The 21993-nt window shown below is 40.3% G+C and overlaps 2 protein-coding genes and 1 long non-coding RNA gene across 4 annotated transcripts in view; 1 reads left to right on the top strand and 2 right to left on the bottom strand.

Moving 5' to 3' along the window:
* Nucleotides 1-126: 126 nt before the first annotated feature.
* On the bottom strand, nt 127-6575 carry LOC147167578 (protein phosphatase 1 regulatory subunit 12B-like). Its single transcript, XM_086088123.1, has 8 exons — nt 6306-6575; nt 5416-5756; nt 3334-3350; nt 3111-3249; nt 2771-2872; nt 2618-2671; nt 1737-1787; nt 127-803 (listed from the first exon to the last, which is right to left on the bottom strand). The coding sequence occupies exons 2-8, from the start codon at nt 5518-5520 to the stop codon at nt 717-719; spliced, it is 555 nt and encodes a 184-aa protein (XP_085944249.1). The 5' UTR covers nt 5521-5756; nt 6306-6575; the 3' UTR covers nt 127-716.
* LOC147167573 (uncharacterized) overlaps nt 6232-21993 on the top strand; it is a 158885-nt gene continuing 143123 nt past the window's right edge. For both annotated transcript variants that reach the window (XR_015096391.1, XR_015096390.1), the window contains exon 1: nt 6232-6489. This is a non-coding gene — a long non-coding RNA (uncharacterized LOC147167573). The remainder of the gene's footprint in view (nt 6490-21993) is intronic.
* On the bottom strand, nt 7205-21280 carry LOC147167577 (immunoglobulin-like and fibronectin type III domain-containing protein 1). Its single transcript, XM_086087274.1, has 22 exons — nt 21250-21280; nt 18069-18191; nt 17835-17974; nt 17604-17703; nt 16629-16674; nt 16362-16557; nt 16180-16293; nt 15947-16109; nt 15581-15853; nt 14696-15049; nt 14488-14612; nt 14252-14393; nt 13868-14161; nt 13500-13799; nt 13258-13434; nt 13074-13202; nt 12666-12974; nt 12028-12113; nt 11760-11952; nt 11381-11677; nt 8124-8450; nt 7205-7349 (listed from the first exon to the last, which is right to left on the bottom strand). The coding sequence occupies exons 1-22, from the start codon at nt 21278-21280 to the stop codon at nt 7336-7338; spliced, it is 3933 nt and encodes a 1310-aa protein (XP_085943400.1). The 3' UTR covers nt 7205-7335.

Raw genomic sequence — 21993 nt, 5'->3', positions numbered from 1 at the left:
AGTTATTAATGATTTAGATTTTTTTTTTTTTTATGAATGTGAAGCACTTTAATTTCTGACTACTGTTGAATTTATGATGGTGACAGTAGGATTCATTAACTTAATTGAACAATGAGCAGGACAGTGCATGATTTGTATTTTTATTTGTTTTATTATCCAACTACTCAAGTAAATACAAATAAGCAATACTGTAACTTGAATTTTACAGTAGGGCGGGCGTATGGAATGGATGATGCGTTCCCATTTTTGGTCACTAGATGGCACCATGAGCCCATACATAAGGTAACAGCTGTGCTCTCACGTTGGTCTTTACTACAGTAAGAAGAATGCACACACACGTAACTACATAACACATGTGCAGTCTGTTTGTGCTGTATATGAGAAACAATGTCCTTTCTGTGCCATTTGTATGTTTCATTGGGCTTAAATTGTAGATTTGGAGGGGAATTTGTGGCATCACATCAACATAAAGCGTGACAGCCATATTTATTGCAAATGGACTACATACAGTTGGCCACAGTTTCCATGGTGATGAACTCCAGGCTATAATGTTTGGAATTTCATTTGAGTTTGTTTTGTAATGATGAATAATGCCATGTGGATCGTGCCATTGCATGCAAATCGGGGTTTACCCAACTGAATCAGAGGGATCACCTGTCATTTCCTGAGACAGGTAGCCGAGATCACGTCCTTTTTTTTTCTCATTTTGAATGAAATCACTTGGATAATTTGGTGATGACGCGGATCAATGCTCCGTTTTCATCCTTCAGTCTTTTGTTTTCTGTGTGAAGTTCTGCTTTGACCTGAGCAGGAAAGAATGTAGCAAATATAAATAAATAAATACATAAATAAAAACAAAAACAAAAACAAAAAAAACCCCACAATGTTAGAATGACATATAAACGTTTATTTGCCAAATTATCGGCGGCAGTAGGATCAAAAAGTAGCGATACTAACTAGGGGTCTCTTGTCAATGGACAGACACTTGTTCACGTCCACGTTAGCAAGCTAAATACATGGATCATCATCATCATTCTGACCCATGTGTAACTTGTCCTTTCTGAATAGTTACCATCTCTGTATTGTTTGGTTTATAAATAAGGCGGGCGGGAAGGGTTGATAGACATCAAATTGTAGCAATTTTGAACAGTAATGATGTAAATACGGTGGCCCCGCAGGTAAGTAGGTTTGATGTTTTAAAATGTGTCTATTGGAGTAAATATCTAATAGATTTCAGTAATATACTGTACGTTACTTCCGGTCTTCTTTTTCACGTCCAGTATTATGAGGATGTGCAATTTGTGCATGTTGACAGCTCAGATATTTAAAACTATCTTCCTATTGTTCCTATTTAGGTTCTGGGGGGGGGGGGGGGGGGGAGTAATTGACTCACGACGACAAACAATTCCTTAAAACTCCACAGTAGCTCTCTGTTTTTACGGACCTATTTTTTTGCCATGTTTGTATGGAAGTCTGATTCACAGAACACAGAAGTTTTTGTTCGGCAGACGTTGAAGATAGTCGCCGGGATCCCGAGGGCTTTTGCGTCACAGATCCACCAAGCGCACAATGGCGACAAGCCGTGTCAGACGAACCACCGCACGGTTGATGACAATAACTAGGTCAGTGACGCCCAATCAGAGATCATCAGGGGTTTCACGGGAAATTATACAATTACTTCATTTGTCTCAACATGATCAAATATTTTTAGTTTAAAGAGATAATATGATATGTACCTTCACTTGTTCTTCCATGTCAGATATCTTTTTCCTGAGACTCCGACTGTCCTATGAGCAAATAAGTACAGTTGAAAACTACAGTATCGATTTGTATCACACAGTGGTGAATGGGGGGGAAAAATAAATGAATATTACACTTTGACGCCATGCAGTTTTAGTTGTAGCCCAGCTGTGTAGTATCCCTGCTTCTTATTGGACAAATTCCCTTGTATGACCTCATCAAATGAATCCAAAACGGCTGCTTCAAAGCATATGGCCAACTTCCTGTTCAATTTCTGGTATTGGTGATTTGAGACTTTTGGCGCATTCTGCAATTTCGAGTTGTTCAATAAAACTTGTGGCAGAGGCTGAATTTCGTACTTTTCAGTTTGCAAAGTCATTTGAGTGACCCCTAAAATAACATCTCAAGGCTGATAAGGTGATTCATTTGTCAGAAGGATAATATTAACTCATTCACTGCCATTGACGGCTAGAGACGTCAAAAATTCATCTGAACTCTTTCTATTAGTTTAACATTTTCCCCCCACTTTTCTTGACAAGAGTATGAAAACCGAGAAAAAAACATATTGTAAATTTAGAACAGATATAAAATTTGTGATTAATCGTGAGTTAACTATTGAAGTCATGCAATTAAATGACTTCACCAGCTAACTCACGATTAATCACAAATTCAAAATCTGTTCTAAATGTATAATAAAAAAAAATCTAGGTTTTCATACTCTTGTTAACAAAAGTGGGGAATTGTTTTTTTTAACTAATAGAAATATTTCAAATTAATTATTGACGTCTATAGCCGTCAATGGCAGTAAATGAGTTAAAGACAGCCATTCCAAGGCAGACTTCACAATTTCTGTAGCGTTCCAAATAACGCTGGGTACCTTTTTCTCTGTTTCAAGAATGTTGGAGCCGAGTTCACCCTTTCTCTCCTTCTTCTGCAAAAAAAATAAAATATTTATTACGGTATTTCAATGCAGTTTACAATATAGTCTGTTAGAGGAATTATACAGCACTTGCAGCTGTGCGGCGGCTACCTGAGCTCTCTGCAGCTGCTCCTGGATCACAACCAATTCCTGTTTGCTGGTTTCCAGTCTAGACTTGAGCCTCTGATTGGTAGCCAGTGCTTTTTCATACATCTGCAAAATGTAAATTGCTGATTTTTGGTCTCAATGTTTTTAAAATAGCTTCCAGGGGAAAAACAAAACAATCAAAGAACTATTGAATTTTCACTCAATGGGCAGCACTTCATCACCAAATCAAATTTGTCAATTGGTGCATGCAACAGACACATTGGCAAACAGAAACACCCCATTTCCCCCATATCGACAACCCCGGCAGCCACTTAAAAACAAATTTGAAAAAGGTGTCACATGCCTTTTTGTAATCATTATGCGCCATCTCCTCCTCAGCCTTTTTTCTTGCCGACAATCTGCTCTCGCGCCGCGAGAAGTATGACTCGGCGTGGTTTTTCGTCATGTCGTTGGAGGCGTCCGACACGCCAGATGAGTTCAGTCTGAAAAACAGAAGAGACTTGCCATTCGGACAACTGCAACTTGCAGGTTTGGTTTGATTTTGCGTTACAACAAAGAAATCCTACCTCGATAGTCGCTCATGCTGAAATAGAGGAGAAATTGTTAAGCATTTGCTTGTATTATCTTTTTATAACATGATTTACGTCAGGGGTGGCAGCAAGATTAAAAAGGGTTCAGACAATAATATGCAAGTGTGATATTCATTTTGATTTTCATAAAAAAAAAAATCAATACCAGTATGAGTATTCACTCAATGAGTACTCAACAATACACTTTTGATTAACACAATGACAAAAAATAAAATAAAAATTGTGAACAAAGACCTTTCTTTCTGAAGCATATCTGGAAAGGAGGATTTTTTCAACATTGGATTTTGTTTGCTCTAAGTATCAGTGGCTGGTATCAGCAGACCACGACTATAGACTTTTTTTTCTTCCACACAAATCTTTGAAAACTCCGAGCTCAGTGAAGGCAGTTTGTTGGAGGAAATGATCCCTTAAATAAAGTTAAAGTAAACAAACCCAAAAAAGGCCTTAGCTGCAACAGTGGAATTCACAGTTGGATTTATTACTACATCCTCCTGAAATAAGAACTTTCTGTAGTGTATGACGTACAATACAAGGCCTTTTGTGTACAAGGGCTATCAAATGTTAGCATCATCAAATGTTAGCATCAAATGCTTGACGAGACCCTAAACTTCAGCGTGGACATTTTGCCATAAAAGACTCCAGAGAGTGCAATAAAGGATGAAAGATTAAATAATCCAAACAGCAAACAGTGGAACATCTTAACAACCATCCTGCACTTAAGGGTCGTTTATTCAATGTCACAGAGGATTTAAATTTGGACGGTTAAAATTATTCTGCAGGAAAGCCATATATGACCAAGGAACCCTTTGTGCCATTCAGAAGGCTAATATGCAGAGGTTCTTAGTAGTCCCTCAGAAAGCATCAAGAATAGACTTCACCCTGGTTCCTTGGTGTCACTAGGTCAAGAACTCTGTTGATTTTGAATGAAACCCAAAATAAGATGCAAACTTCACACAGGAAGGCAAGAGCTGAAATTTAGACCCAGGACGCCAGAACTGTGAGGCATATATTTATTTTCATTGTATTGTATACAAGCAGGCTGGACGAAAAAATGTGTATCCACTTTTGACAGTCGCCTTTAAGGGCGACAAAAAGTGGGTCAAACAGCCAGCTCGTCGGTTCAGAAAAAAACAGCTCACAAAGAGACAAACCAGGACGTGTAAACACTCATAGATCTTCCCTGAGACGTTTACAAGACGAGTGGAGCTTCAGTAGACAGCAGATGCACTCTGGTTTAAATTAAAGGGATATCAGACATAAACAGACTGATTGAGAAAAATCTACGTGATGTGATCCGTCGAAGAATCTACGTGATGTGATCCGTCCTCTCTCCGTCCGTCCCTTTGGGACAACTTGACTTGACTCCTGACCGGTTATTCCCCAGTGGAAAATGTGAGTTTCCCACAGGACGAGCGGGAGAGATAAACATCCATAAATAATGCGACTGAGTTCCCACAAGCGGCTCCAAGCGCTCCTCTTCTCTCCTCTGTCATTCTCGCTCTCCCACATCCTCTTTTACTTGGTCGTTCTATTCACATTCCCATATTTTCCAAGGTCAACACATTTCAACAAAATGTAGGTGTTCAAACGTCCTGAATGTGTGATTTCTTCAAATGTTGTGAGAATTATGTAAATTAATGACTGTTTTGGAAAATAGGGTTTCTTTCCCTTTAAAATTGTGATTTCAACCACTCAGATCATTAGGTGTGCCTCGGGAAATTATCAAAGCAAAAAAATAAAATAAAATCTATGCCAGCGGCGTATAGTGACAGGCAGAACAATTAAATGCTCTTTCATTAGATGGCATAAGGTAGCATTTATATCACCTGTTGCAATTCTTAGAACAAAATTTCACACTGAGGAAGTGAATTGAGACGAGAACGTCATTGTTTCAGTTTATATACTTTTTGGAGATTTTTCCAATGTAAAACTAAAACGTGCCTTGTTTCAATATAAGCTAGGAAACACAGCAGCTGTTTAAATTCATGTTAACAACAAAGAGGGTATTCATTTTAATACAATTCCTGAATTCGTAGAAAAATGAACCCAACAGCTCACCCTCAGGCTCTCGTTGGCCGAAGACGACGACGATGAAGAAGAAGAGTCAGAAGTTGACTTCCTTACGCGTGGATGATCTCTGCTGTGAGACAGTTGGGACGACATGGCTCTGGGTTCCTATAAGCATCTGCATGCAGCTAATCCAAGTAAATGAAAATACGCCCAGAAGAGGACAAGGGCAAACACTTCATTTAACCAGGTGTTATATGTTGATGGTGAGGTGGTCCATTAGATGCTTAAGTGATGGTGACATATTGAAAGTGAAGAGCAGTAGAGGGGGCTTCTCTGGTGGGATAGTGGAGTGGGCGGGTCCGTGCGTGTGCAGTGTGCATTTGACAGGTCTGAAATGTTGTTCACAAGGGTTTATTCAGTGTGGATTATACTGCACTGTTTTCAATAGGAATGAAACAGACTACTGTATTACTATTGATTTTATGAATGACTGAATTTTAGCATGATAATCAGGGTACGGCTATTGCCACCATACCCTACACTCTGTTAAGATTTAGAGTAAATGTGTAGCATACAATTAAATCTAATTTCCAAAATGAGCTTTTGTTTTGAAAACCGTACGGCATTTCTGAGCTGCCCGAGGGTTTCAAAACAAAGCGATTAGTATTATTTACCCAGAGATAAGGAAGTGAGCAGAAGCCACCTAAGCGAACTCTGCTAGTATTTACAATTAAAATTGTTCTCATGTTTCCAATTGCATAGAAGAAGAGAAGCCCACAACCCGATCCCCCAGAGTAACTTTTATTTTGAAAGCAGTGCAGTCAGAAGGTAAATCGCAATTTCCTTTAAGCGCCACATGGCGACGTCTCACTCAATTTGTACCTGTACGTTTATTGTACCATGTATGTTTTGTTTACTCTGTATAGTGTCTGTTTTACCTGGTTGTTAGACATCAGGATATTCAACTAACATAACTGGAACAATGCAGAAGTGACGACCAAATTGTCTTGCTGGAATTGTTGACGTTTTTAAACTCGCTGTGGAAGAAGATCAGACCGAGGAACACCACCGCCACCCCTGTGTTACTTTGGTGGACCGTGGACCCCCTCATATTTTTCCAAGGTAAGTTCATCCGATCAGTTCCAATGTCACACTTGATTGAAATATAACGCAATATGTGCCTGAGTCCTCCAAAGTACGATTTTGTCGGCTGCATGACGTCACTCCTGGCGCGACTCGACAACACGCAGACTGACACATGAATGGAGTGTCGGTCAATGCGCTACCGACTAGCAGCATTGACAATCCATTCATGTGTAAATCCGTGCGTGCTGCTGAGTCGCGTCGGCAGTGACGTCATGCAGCCGACATATTCGGCCTTCGGAGGACCCAGCCTTGTGAATTTGGACACAAGCTGTGTCTGTGGACATACGTTTAAATGAACTAAGTAGAACAAAAACAACACAAAGCTTAATTTTAGTAGCATTTGATTTGACCACTTGAATTGAATGTAAACAGTGTAACCTGTTGTAGCTGCAATGTAGAATTCCCCCCCCCCCCCAAATATCTTTATAATAGCCTTTTTATTTGACCATTTTCTGACTCTTCTAATTAGCAGATTAACGGTTTAGCTGTTCACAATGGTTACTCCCGCAAGCCTCTGGCCAATACTTTTCAGACTGGATTCGAGTTTGATTTTCCCGCGCTCTGACTGCGGCTGTGACATCATGCGCACATTGTGTACACAAAGAAGGGAGTGTGCAGTTTATTATCCAATTTCCTGCATTGAGCAGTTTTAAGTTGGTACAAACACACATTTTGAGTTTACCAACTAGGGGCGTAAAGTAGAGGCTGTCTATTTCATTGATGAGCGCTACAGCTATAGAATAAGTATAGGTCACTGTCGTAGCTGCAATTATGAACAAAAACAATGCTACTGTTTTTCTTTTTCTTCTTCTGTTCTGCCGTTCATGTTCGTTGCTCTGTAAACAAACACAGAAGATAACGGTTTTAATTATTTTCCACATCCACCTGAAAATCTGATTGAAACACTTATTAACTTAGTAAAACTAATTTATTAAACCGATTGTAAAAGTATTTGGAAAATGTGTGGAAAATACAGTGCAATTTTGATAAGTGCAGTGTGTTATGATGAATACCCCTAGATGGCAGTAATGCCTTAGAAGTTATGGAGTTACATAGCGGTTATGCTGAAATGTAACTAAAACATTCTTAATCAAGCCATCCGCTTAACTTTGTCCTTCCCCCAAAAGACAATCCAGTAGTTTTATCTTCTCATGAATCGTCAGGGTCTTCATCTGGCTCACTACCAGAAGAAGCTTTGGAAGGTGCAGAATACTTGGGGCGCGGCATTATAGGGCTTAAACTAGAATTTAAAGTTTTCTGTCTGAGAATGCAAGATGTTACCAGCAGCCCACGAGACTGCTTAAATGTTAAGTATGTACGTATTGATTTTTTTTTGCTACGTTTTGCTTATTATAAATATTGATGTGATGTTTTCAATTCTGTACAGCAGTGATACCCTGATGTGCAATTTTAAAGTGTTCCGTAACCCAAATTATACTTTAATATCAAAAATGACATTTTTTAGCTATTGGAATGGCATTAATCCATGCCAGCCTGGCAAAAAAAAATTGATCGTGGAAAATATGAGCTTTATAAAAAGGAATCAAATGTAATAAAAGAGAATGTATAGTACATAAACTGGTTCCATAAAGTGTAATTCCCATATTTACCTCTGACGTTCAGCATCATGGAGCACTGGGCCGACCCCAGATGGTTCTCCACAGCAACCTTGTATTCACCGCTGTCATTGGCACCCACCCTCAGGATAAGCAGGGAGCAGACACCACATACGTTGGTGATGTAGTAGTTGCCGTTGACGCTCAGGTCCACATCGTCGTGGTACCAGGTCACCCGGGGCGCCGGGGCGCCCTTGACCGCGCAGCTCATGTGACACTCATAGCCTTCTGGAGGCATGTGGCGCCTCAATGGGGTGAGGAATGACGGCGCTGATGATAAATCCACAGGTTTTCTCCTCGGTACATTCATCTTGAACCTTTCTGTAGCGCAAAGACAAACGCCCAAGAAAGTTTTCATACTGATGAGTTTGAGACCTCCCTAATAGTTGATGGCCCTCTTGAGGTTGTGCAATTTAGACTTTCGGGAAACTCATGTCCCCCTTACGTCACGTGGGTGTAAAAAAACGCTGACAAACTTCACTACGCTCATTTGTATAGCCTTGTCTTTGGCAATTATAAGTTAACTTTTCAGGAGACACCAAAAATGTAACCATTTGCATCATGAGGAGCTGATTTAGGCAACAAAATGACTGAATGGCAATTATTTTAAGAGGGTGACTATATGTAAAATGAGTGCAATGGTACATATATTCAGATTTTTTGGTAGAGAATAGTGGACGTCATGGCTAAATATGAATTGAATCTCAACTTTAGGAAAAAGGAAATGACCGTTTCACCTAATCATTTCTTCTTGTGCTATGTGATGACGTACACAGTAAATTCTGTAGAGTAAATTTTACTATATTTAGAGTGGGACCAAATAGACTCAGTTTTAAAGTAATATTTAAACTTAGAAAATAGTAAAATAAAAGTGACTCAAGGGTGGAGGAATGAACTCATAACCTTTAGCTTGGGAGCTCCTGCTTTTGGTTAGTATATCGCTCGTGTCAGCTGCAGCTGATTCCATGATTCCATGGAATCCTCTCCAAGAGACCAAAAACGTTGGTCTCTTGGAGATGAGCAAACAGTAGAAGAGGGGCATAGCTCAGGTGGTAGCGTGGCAGTCTCCCAAGCTGAAGGTTGTGAGTTAGCTCCTCAACCCTTGAGTGACTTTTATTTAAATTTTCTGTTTTACTCTCTTCCTAGTGTTGATCTTAGCCTACTCTAAAACTGAGTCTTTCTAAATAGAGTTAAATTTACTCTAAATAGAGTTAAATTTACTCTACAGGATTTACTGTGTATTATTCGGACTAGGTTGTTGCGCTTTGAAAAGGCCATATGTCGGGACGTCTGTAACCGTGTACACTTAACTCTTTGACTGCCATAAACGTTATAAAACGTTTAGCATAAACCTAGGGAAGGGCGCCGAGGACGTTAAAAGACGTCCCCTATGTTTTTTTTTTTTTTTTTTTCAAAAACGGGTGCAGGAAAGCCTTGGGCAGCTGTGCTGAAAGTATCAGGCATATCTGAATAGTAAAAGACTCGTTTTGGCCCCTAGAGGGCAGCGATGACTCTATTTGCACAAGGTTGGATGGGCCGCCCACCGTGGGCGTCAGTAGAAGACGTGAGGCGGAGCTAGAGTGTTGAGGAGACAATGGCTGATCCAAGCCACAATGGCTTGACCAAGCAACCGGTTACAAGCAGCTCACGCTTGAGCATTTTTTTCAAAGACGGAAAGCATCAATCAATACTAAAAAGCGCATTGATGTCGACGATGATGATGACTCCGAGCTCTACGCCAAAGTTGGAAGCTTTGGCGCGACTGTTACTATCACGTAGTAAGCCTCACCGGCTAAGCGCGGCTAGCGCTGCTAAGGCCGGAAAACGCGCACAATAGCCGGCCGGGTACTTCTGCACAAGCGGACATTCGATCGGACGATGGAGAGTAGTCGAAAAGCATCGACCAATGCACATTGATGATGATGATGATGGTCACTCCCGAGGTTGACGCCGGAGTTGGAAGCATTGACGCGGCCGTTATTCTCTCGTCATAAAGCCTCACCGGCTAGCGCTGCTAACGCCGGAAAACGCGGAGCTGCACAAGCGGACATTCGATCGGACAATGAAGAGTACCCCGAGTCCAATGCATATTCATCGGAGGAGCGGGTACAGTCTGATCACGGAGAAGACACTGTTTCTGGACTACGATGCCACCATGAATGGAGTGGATAAAATGGATCAGAACATCTACCACTCGGTATAGCAACCGAAGGACATGAGGAAGCCACAACGTAACATCACCGTAACGTAACCGTAGCATGATCCTGATATTAGACTTTATGGCAGCACACACTGCAGTATATACTTGCTATTCCCCGGAAAAAACGGCCTGCAAGAAAGTGGAGCTTTTGCACGCGAAGAGGCAATCTGTTGTGCAAATGCTGTTGCGTCTCTTTGCACGCAGGAGAGTGTTACAAAAAGAAAAACTGTCGTTGAAACATCCACATATTTGTAAATAGCACCACAGTTGCACACATTTGTAAATAGTTTGCCAAATTGTTGTCAAATTGTTACACTGTTGAATGTAAATAAACGTATTTTGCTATCAAAAAACACTTTTTCATTCTTGGTGGTAGTGTTTTATAGAAGTAAAGCACTATTTAGGTGTTTGTGGCATCATTCATGGACAAAAAGAAGTGTAAAATTCACTAGAATGCATGAAATAATATCGTTTCACTAAAAGCTTGATTTCTCCGTATTTTGGTCCAAAACAGGCGAAATTGGGTCAAACTAACCATTTTCTATTGTTGATTACTAAAGAACGGAATAAGGTAGAAACAAACTTTTTTTTTCTGATGAAAGATGAAAGTCCAATCTTTCCTTTGGTAGTACGTGTGTTTCCATAGTCCAAACAGAACATTTTCTGTGGACCTTGAAAGATCAGTCAAAATGCTTAAATCGGCTGGCACTGACGGCATCCCTTTTCTGAAAACGTCTGGCAGTCAAAGAGTTAAAAGTGAAAACAATTATTTGTGTTCGACCAACTTCCCAGAATGGATTGTGTTTAGTCTAAAGGTTCCACTGTTTTTTGGATGTCACATAAAAACCTAAAATCCTTAAAATTGCCCATATTTTGAGGAATGGCTTAATTGAAATTTTTATTTTAAAACAAAATAACTATCCAGACAAATGACCGAGGCAAAGCAATGAGACAGAAATGTTGACAAAGGTAGGCTGTGTTGATGATATTTTGTGGTACAGAAAATGGATGGAAGGATGCAACATATTTTTTTATGATCAGTTGCGGTTACCTTTTTCTTTCTTGGTTTCAAATGCAGGTGACACAGATGGCACTGAAAGGTCCATGTCGTTTTTAGCAAAAACCCTGAAGTGATATTGGCGCCCAGGCACAATGTCCACAACAGTAAACTTGTTGTTGAAGAGGTTTTCTGCCACCGTCCTCCAAGTAGGCTTGAAGGAGTCCCGCTTGGATATGACGTAGTGCAGCCTGTCGTCCTTTGTCTCGTCTGGAGAGGGCGCCCAGGACAAAGTGACTGTTCCTGGGACATTCTGGGTCAGCTCCACAGGACCTGGAGGCTTAGGGTCATCTAGAATTTTGATTAAGTAGTGCAAAAATACAGATTTCTGATTAAAACCATTTATTTGTTTGTCAATAATGCTGACATTTACCTGTTACCCTAATTTCCACATTGAAGCTTTCTTGGCCGCCGAGATTCTTGACAATAATGGTGTAGAGTCCAGAGTCGGATCGCTCAGATGTAGGGATCAACAGTTGAGAAGCTTCATCAGAATTGGTGACCGTTACATGCTTGGGGACTAAAGTACCATCTTTCAACCACGAGACATTCGGAAATGGTGACGCCTGTTAGACAAATATACTTATTCAAATCCACATGAACTTAAAAATCCACTGTGACTAGTTTTTTTTTTACGGTACCTCAAATGGGATGTTGAGGCGAACGGTGTTTCCTGATCTCACGACTACGAAGCTCTTCATGTTGCATTCTTTGAACTTTGGACGTACTTAAGGGTAGAAATAAAGATACGGTTTCATGGCAGTTCAAATGATATACTTGGTTTTCACCTTCTAATGTAAACTTATTACATGAAAGACTTTGTGTATTATAGTTGGGTTAAAAATGTCAGTTTTTTTTTAATGTAATCTAAAACAGAAGTTTTGCCACTTTTTTTCAAATTGCATAATCCTTTGGACCTCATTTCTGTCCCACTGCGCTGGAATTCATTCAACCACAGAGCAGAAGTACGACTTGTTTTGAATCTAGCAATTTCAATCCAAACCCACATGGGCAGTGTGTATCGGTGTGTGAACATAACACACAGCTGGAACAAAATGAATTTTGGCTTTCCTACGTGAGTGTCATGCTGTCAAAATGCTACCCAAGGCCTGACTCAATGTTGTTGTAGACTCATAATCAATCAGCTGCTGATAAATATTTCAAACCCTCAAAATATAGTATACCAGTCACTAAAACCAGAATGAATAATTTCTGGCAGGCTTTTTGTACTTATAAGTCTCTCTTGACTGTCAGCAGAGAAAGACAATGTCATTCTTACCAGGAGGGGGCATGGCAATGATGTGACTGTCAAAGCCCCGTGGTTCTCCATCACCTCCATAATTCGTAGCAACTACTCTCACCCAGTAGGCGGACATGGCCTTCAAACCACGCACAGTATAGGTGGTGGGAGTAATTGGGACGACATTGCATCGGGTCCATTCCGGGCTTGAGATAGGTCTGATCTCTACATAGTACCCTTGGGCTTCATCCTGTGACCCTCTCACTTCCTTGGGTTTAGTCCAAGCCAGCGACAAGGTTATGTAGTCACTGGAAGTTACTCTGAGGTTGGTGACTTTGCCGGGGGGTTCTACGATGACAGTAATATAAAATGAAACTTTGAACATGCTGAGTTAAAGAGTAGGATTCAAGCTTTCAAATCCATGAGACAAAGATGGTACGGTCATACTCATGGGATCTCTTGCGATTATGGCGTCACATGGATTGCTTGGCTCTCCAGGACCCGAAAGGTTGATTGCTGACACCCTGAATTCATATTCTGCCCCCTCAAAGAGGTCTTTCACTTCATACCTGGATTCTAGGGAACATTTTTTCATTATTGGCACATTCTAGCCGTTAAATGAGTTTCATACCCTTTATTGGTCCTCCTTGATTTACTAGGCTCCAGTAATTAGTGCCTTTCTTCCTTCTTTCCAAATTATAGCCCAGTATTTTGGTCCCGCCGGTGTCGCATGGAGCACACCAAGTCAGACTAATGCACTCTTTACTGACACAGGCCACTTTTGGTGCCGAAGGGGTTCCCGGATAACCTGTAACAAAAGCTTTCTTGAGTTTTAACTGGTCATAGTGGCCAAGGCCCATATTGAAGACTTACGTAACACTCCAGCTGGTATATCTTCTGTCTGTAGGTAGTCACTAACACCCTCTGAATTTTTGGCTCTGATCCGATAGCAGTATCTCCTTCCAGGGTCCACATCACAGTCTTTGTAAACTGTACTGCTGCCACTGATCTCCCCGAGATTGGACCATTTGTTACGCCCAACCTGCTGCCGTTCTATGATGTAGTTTGTGACTGGACATCCGCCGTTATCCTTTGGCGGTTTCCATTTGAACACAACAGATGTCACGGCACTTTCCATAATGTCCACAGGTCCTTGTGGCGGTGTGGGTTTGTCTGTGGATGAAATCGTTATTGTGCTACCACCACCTCACATTACAGTACAACGGGTCACTTTGACTCACCCATGACTATAAGTTTGGAAATTGCTTCTGTTGTACCAAATTCGTTCCTGATTTTTATTTTGATCTCGCCACTGTCTTTTCTTTGGCATTTTGCAAGGCGTAGTTTACTTTCCGTGGCAGATTTTTCAATCCTCACATTGAGGGCAGGCAAAAGCTCATCGTTGTCCTTGCTCCACTGAATGTTCATCGGTTTTCCATCCGAGAATTGAAGCTTCCATTCGGCAGGATCGCCTGCTTTTACAATCACTGGTTTTGTGAATTGTACAAGGGCACTAGCGTCAATCTTTGGTGGATCTTTAGAATGAAGAGGAAACATGTTGTTTTTAAAGATCCAAAGCCAAGACCCTTATACAAAAAGATGTAGTGTGTACTTTTAAGTCTAACCTTGAATATTCAATGTGGCTTCTGATTTACATCCATCTGACTCAAAGCGATACATGGCTACATCCTCTTTTTTACAGCAGTCAATTATCAATTTGTGATGGGCTCCATCTTTAATCATCCTGACGCCATCCTCATTGGTGAGCTGGTCAGATGAAAATGAATTACTCTCAGTCCTTACAGGCAGCGGCAAAAAGTATTTATTATTTAGTTTGATGCTGCTAGAAGAAATTACTTACCAGTTTCCCGTTTTTGTACCACCTTCCCTCAGAGTTCTCAGTGCTTAATTTACAACTTAGCTCTGCCCGTCCACCGATACTAGCTGTGGTATCTGACAAACCACTGACAAACTGAACACCTTCATCTGAAAAAGCAAATACCAGGAGGAACAAACTAAGAATAAATTAACCACCAGACTTTAGTCTTATATCGGTATAGAAAACATGCCCTTTTCTGCATTGGACACAGCTCGGCATGATTGTAATCGCTTTCTGCCAGCATCAATGTTCTGACTTTCATCTTCTCTGCCTCTCAGGAGGTTGTTTTTGTTCTCACCTTTTCCCTCACCATGGCTCCCATCAGTTTTCCAGCCATCAGACCTATAATCCTTGGTTATATCAGTCTTTCCACTCGAATCATCACCTCCTCCAGCGCCGATCTTCCCACTAGATTCATTTTGTCCATCCTTTCCCTCTGTGTCTTCTGCCTTCACTTGCAGTTTCTGCTTCAAAGCCAATTTAGCCAGGTCATCCTGATCCTCAGCTTTCTTGTGCTGAACACCTTTATGGGCATTGGGATCAGCTAAAATCAAATCAAACCAAAGATGTTGGGATCAAGGGTCATCAAAAGGTGGAAATGCTAAGTTTTCATTCAACATCAACAACATTTAATTAGAGTTGTCCAGATCTGATCGGAAATCAGGACCGATCATGTCATTTTCAGCTTATTTATTATTGGCTTAAAAAGTATTTTGTTTTTTTGTTAACAGCGCTGACTTCATTCTATAGAATATGTAGATGTAAATAACATCAGTGGAACAAATACGTTGCTGTAGACTGTATTGTTGTTTTTAATGAGATGATAGTTATGTTGAAGCTGCATGGAGTCGACATTATACTGTACATTTAATTAAGACACATGACTCTAAGTAAGGGTGTACTCATACTGTACTGTAAATGTATTGTTGTGGATGAACTATGTGCTTGTGTGCATTGCCCTAAAAATCAGAGTCAGCATCGACCAATACTCAAAATCAAGTGACTTGACACGACACAGATGTGGGTCTAAAAAATATGATCAGGACAACCCTAATTTCTGTGAAGCAAAGCCCACCTTCTACCACGAGAGATGCATTGCACGACGCAATGCCGGCAATAGCATAATATGATCCATTATCAGCCTGGTCACAGTTTTTAATTGTTAGCTTATGTGTCAGTTGGTCTTCTGAGACGTTTATATCGTATTTGTCACCATGTTCAAGTGACGTGTCTGGCGTTGACCATGTAATTCTGTGGCGGGGTGTTGACAGGACACATTGAAAAGAGGTGTCTTTGTTTTCCAAGGCCTTTACGTTATTAATCTTGTCTGCAAACTCCACTGCAGGCACTATATAGGTAGAGGAAGCACATAGAAGTGAATAACAATGTTGCACTGATAGCTTTTCTTTACCGATAAATCTGTACAATGGGAACTGCATACCTTGGAAGTCAGTCGTAAGAACATTTGTCTCCCCAATGTCAACCTGATATAAACCAGCGTCTTCTGGTTGGGGATCTTTGATGGTGAAACAATACTTATTTCCACGTTTCTGCAAGCTATGCTTGGAGTTTCCATTATTACCATATGGGACTCTGGAACCGTCCTTGTCGAGCAAAGTGGTCAGGTATTAAGGGATAAATACTGTTGTGAATTTAGCTACAATCATAACTCACCTTGTACAGATAAATAGTGCTGTTAGGATCCAGTAAGGCCATGTCAAGGCTGAATTCTGCCTTTCCGTTAGGTTTCACTTCAATTTGTTTCACGTTTCCGAGATTTTCAACAACCTTGAAGAAAGAACATGTTTTGAAATGGGGGACAAAAGACAGAGACGGGCATTGCTCGAATACAGTACCTTTGCCTGTTCATCTGCCCTTTCCTTTTTCATCTGATTCAATCTTTTCAGCAACCAGCGGAAATCTGTAACCCCAAAGTCCAAGCATATTCTTTGATAGTCTTTCTTTGGTGCACTGAGGAGCACTTCGCAGAGTTTAGGATCAAGTTCTCCCTCTTTCTTTGGTGGCAGTTGTTTTTTCTTGGTGACGACAACGCTAAACAAAAAGAATTGTCTTAACATAGGTTACGGGCAAATGCTTAGGAATAAACTTAGTTTCAAACCTACGTTTTCTTGAGCATTGCTCTGAAATCCTGTGGCGCTTGATCCTTTGCTGAAAGAAAACTACCGATAAGTACTAAAGCAAAGCCACCTTGAGCATATTTGTGGTAATGCAAATCTTAAATCGGAGTATTAACCTGCGTTGCTTAACTCATTTGCTCTCAAAAACGTATAAAAATATTATATTTTAATAATATAAATATTGCTATGGTCCCCAAAACGTATTTATACGTTTTATTTTTATTTAAATTTTTTAATCTGGAGCCTACAGAAGGCTTTGATGCAGCGTACGGACGCTACTACTACTAGTACTATTACATCAATGATTTTCCGTTCCTGAGTTTTCTTGTTGGCAGCGCAGGAATTGAATCGCTTGATTTTTTTTTTCTTCCCCTCCCAAAACAGGTGAATACTTTTCTCTCTCCATTTTGATTTCTTGTTTGTTGAGATTAAAATTGTTCTGAAATCGTGTTTAGCATACGTTTGGTTTTATTAAAGTTTTGAATGTTCGGAAAATAAACAAATCTGTCTTTAAAAAAGAAAGAAAGAAGAGAATGCTTAAAGCCATGGTAGTTATTACAAAAACGGCCAGCTGGTGGCAGCAGAGTATAAGAAATCAGCCAGGGCCATGTTGCAACATGTTGCTCTTTTCGTCAGTGTTTTCACCAGGAATGTGAATATTGATGAATCTTAGATATATTCTAATGCTAATTACTGCAAAATATCAAATGGATAAAAATATACTTTTTATCTGATGAAAGAAGAGACTCTAACCTTTCTTTTGGTAGGTTCCATGTTTCTATAGCAATAGAACACAATGTTCTGTGGGCCTTGCAAAATCGGTCAAAATCCAATAAAACACCCGGGAGCAAAAGGGGTTGCTTCAGTGAAAATGGTTGGGAGTGAATGAGTTAACTTGAATACGCAAAACTCTTGACAATCAGTCAATCGTCAATACTGCAGAGTAAGTCTTTGTCTCACCTTTAATAATATTGAGGGTGGCTGAGCAAACAGCTGTTCCATATTCATTTGTAGCAAAGCATTTGTACGTGTCGGCAAGGTCGACTTTTGCTTCTGGTATCTGCATGCAGAGTGCATCATTATTATAGATTATTAGGTACTGTGTACTTTACACGGTTGTGTGTAATTATGTGCCCAAATACGAAGCCATATTTTGTGTGGGTTGCGGGGTATGTGCTTTCAAATTATCACCTCAAGGATGTGTTCTTTGGTTTTTTCATCATATCTAATCCTGTACTTCTCTGCGTCATTGATGTCCCCTTTGTTTCGACCCCATGTGACACTCGGTATTGGCTCGCCACTGACGATTGCTTTGAAAAAAGCTCTTCTCCCTTAGGAAGGAAGAAAGAAAGAAAACCCCAGAATGTGATGTACCTGTAAAAAGGGTGACAGTGTCCTGTTTGTCATTTTCATTTGTATTTTTACCTTCATGCACAGTCATAGCCATCGGCTTCCGGGTGAAGTCAGGTGTTGCTTTTCCTGTTGGAACTTGCTGGACGACTTGTGTAATCATGACGCCGTGAACCCTGGACCTCCTTGTGATGGCCACTAACAGGCAAAGAAGATTACCCTGTAGTTTAATGTAGGTAGATGATGGTGTGACATTGTAAATTATGAAAAAACAAAGTAAAGTGTCCTTGGTTTACATGAAAAACAAAGTACAGGGTCCTTGGTTTACAACAACCCTGCAAGTTATTACTTGTTAGAGTAGTTCAATCAAACCAAATAAGTTAGTGTCTATAAAGTAATGCAGTTATTGAATCAGTTAAAACAAACACACACCTCAACTCCCTGTCAATTTCAGTTACTGTCAATGGTATATTTTCAACATCTTGCAACACTGATGGCAGTTATTTTGGAATTACACAAGATGGCGCCTTTTCCTTTCTGTTCTTGTGAACAGTACCAGTGCTACAGTATTAACCAACCATTTGTCCAAAAGGCAGCATACACGCGATACAGGTATAGAATTCAGGTAAGGCCAAATGAACGAGTTGTGTAAGTAACCTAGTGCTTTTGTCTGTATGCTTATATTATACTTAAAGCTTTCAGTCAGCCCATTATAGTATTTTTAGATGGCATTGAAAAAACAAAGTGACATTTGCTCTCAGAAGCTTACGTCTTGCAGTTGGCACAAAACGACTGAGAGGCGTTGAAGTTAAAAGGCGATGTGAGACAGATTCGAGCCATTTGACTATTTTATGAGTTATATGAAGATGACTCAACAGGAGCTTCATACAGCAGGTGTTGAAACAAACACCATCTGTTGCTATATGAGTGAAGGAAGGCATCATACTTAATGGTGACTCATAGCCGCTTCATTCACTGGGACCTGAACTTTGCCAATGACTTAGTCAATGTAAAATGATATGAATGTCGTATACTACGTGAACAAATAAATACATTGACTTGAAAATGACAAATAACATTTTTTTTTTGAAAACATTTGAGGCAAGTCTGAAACCATATACCTCAATTTGAAAATAAGCATTAATATTTGAAGAACATTTACATCAAAAATTGTCAATACATTAAACTCATTAAACTATTTTCCCATAATTAATTATGTAAAGAAAAAAATCCCTTAGTGCCAACTCTCACCATAAAACCTTTATTAACTGTCAGACAACATTTTAGCTAACATTGTAGAATATTAATATACATACATGAGTTGGTATTCTGATTAATATTGCATTTGTGGAATAAGAATGTTTTCATCCATCTCAGAAGGCAGCCATTTTCAGAGGTGGGCAGACCGTCGGGGCTGATGGACTGTTCGTCAGTCTACTGCCCTCTGCTGTCGACTGGAAGTCAAAGTGCCTTCGGGCTCGCATTGCAAACGACATGGCTCACCTATGTCTGGGTTTTGTCACGTGACGTTCGCAATGCAATTCCAAGGACATTTTGACATCAGTGGGTGGATTAATCTGCTTATTTCTTATTCCACTAATACAATATTATTCAAATAGCATGTTTACACTCGTGGGTTAATAGAACATATTGCAAATTGCAAGGACTTGGGTTCCCCTTTAAAGTGGACCCAACTTGATAAGATTAATTATTTGCTATAGTAACTTGGAACTTTGAAATTTGAAGGCTTGAGACTTATTTATAACTTGCCTATGTATAACTTAAAATAAGCGAACTGCACCAAATGTACGCTCCTTTATATGTTAGTTAGAGTATTACAAGCTACTCTCTGCTCATTTTTTACGACGTCGCCACTTTCGGTTGTCACCCAGAGAAGGCAGGTGCTAATGCTAATAACGACGTTATCACCGGGTGTCTTTGTGGACAATGCGGAGTGACAGGAGAAAAAGGTGTCCTCCATTCACTAGCGCAAAATGAGCGAATTTGCTTTGACAATGTGAAGACGCAGCTCCAAAGTAAACTTCAAAGCCTCCTGCTCTCTCTGAAGTCACACATTAACACGCACATCCCAAGGTTGTCTTATTATTTTACCATTACCATTGAGAGTTTCTGAGAGATTACACGTTCATCATCATATTTTTCGGCAGCGGCTCGCCTCCCATCAGAGGGCATGTGTGTTGAATATTCATCAAACCCAATGCGTCATCTCTCGAGGGGGTGCTAGCTGCTGTGTGCTCTTATATCATTCGAATGCAGGCAGGACTTGCGGTAAGCGTGTTCCTCCAGCGCTGATTCACACTAATCCAGTCTGCCAGGACGCGGCCGCTCGTTTAGTTGTGCATACCAAACGCTATTCTTTTGATTTGGACTTCCAGCGGGCTCGAGGAGCCATGAGAATTGGTTGGCTGTATCAAACTGATATTCACGACACTAATGCGGGCATCTGGAGTCAATTTTTCTGTCTGCAGGTTGACTTGTCAGTGAAATACAGTCTAATTTTCTTATTTTAGGATAAGACACGGAATAGAATAGAACAGAATTGGAGAATAAGAAGAATGGGACACATATGACAGTAGCAGACGTTTAGAATTATGGTATGATTTTAAATAAGGGTCCATCAAATAGTGTATTAATTGATCGTAAATAAATTCCACTGGTCCAAACGCTGTATTCTGATGAAAACTGCATTTGTGGAAAAACAATCCAGCAGGATCATCCACCTGTTTTTATCTGCCATTTTTTGCCTGTACTGGCAGTGCTGTTGACTGAAATTGACGTCAGAGAGCCCATGCGCTTGCCTTGCGAACGTCAAATGAAGAAACCCAGAAAATAGGTGAGCTGTGACAACCACTGCCTTAAAACACTGGTTCCGGCCTGTTTTCCATGTCTCCCCAGCCAACACAGCTGAGGATCGTTATCAGGCTTCATGCAGAGCTTGCTGATTAGCTGATCGTTTGAAACACCTGTGTTTGTGCAGTTAAAGCAACACTAAAGAACTTTCAGTTTGCGTTGATTATGGCGGCGCCATGTGAACAAAAGTGGAAGGAAGGAAGACCACATTTCCCATGGGGACAAGCACATTGCGTTGTCTTTTAGCTCAAGCCAGCGAGTGAAAGCCGGGCAACTCAATAGGAAAAATTGTGCTTAAATTCGAACCAGCGTCTCTGATTGGATTGTGTTAAATTTTCCATTAAAACAAAATACTGCACTCTAAAATACAGGCACAAAATCTTACCTTTTGGTGGCTCTTTTGTCTTGAAACTCATCGCTTCAGTGTATCTATGAAACAAAGGAAAAACATTTCCTCATATGTGCGTAAAATGGTAATGTTATTCTTTTTTTAATTTGTCATTTTATTTACAAATTGCCTGATAATAAAACTGAAAGTAAATTAAGGGGTGAAAAACCATCAGAAAGGAATACCAAAACACTGTCAACAAGCCATAAAAAACCCCAAACCTAATTTTAGAAATGTTCACTGTACACGAATATGTATACGCATGCCTGTGGCATGACTAAACATGAACATTCTGAAACCACAGGGGTGCTAAAAACAGGGTCATAGGCCACAGAAGTGCATGAGACCAGGCATTTGGAGGTTGTGCCATCTTTGTGTATCACATGTGGCAAACTATGAACTAAGAGGGAGGGGGAGGCCTGGACTCGGCAGGACGGCATAAAGGTGGAATGTGAAGCCCCTGCTGACCGGACCACCAAGATCCCTTGGAGTCAAGTGGCTCGCCCGGGGGGGACAAGCAAACATAGGCTGGGGGCTGTAAATCTTCATTAAATAGCACATTTATTTTATGTCTTCATTTTTATATTTACTTCTTTTGGACCACATAGTTGTTGGCCACCAGCAGGAGAAAAAGACAATTCAATACACAATGTTTTATATAAAGTAAGATAAATTGAAACCAAGCCCTGTGACTGCATCACTGTGTCTGGGAATGACTAATGTTGAAACTCCCAATGCACT

This window comes from Leptonotus elevatus, chromosome 10, assembly GCF_054856555.1.
Source record: "Leptonotus elevatus isolate MCC_2025b chromosome 10, RoL_Lele_1.0, whole genome shotgun sequence".
NCBI classification, from domain to species: domain Eukaryota; kingdom Metazoa; phylum Chordata; class Actinopteri; order Syngnathiformes; family Syngnathidae; genus Leptonotus; species Leptonotus elevatus.
The sequence above is the reverse complement of the archived record's forward strand: the minus strand, read 5'-3'. Positions and strand labels throughout refer to the sequence as shown.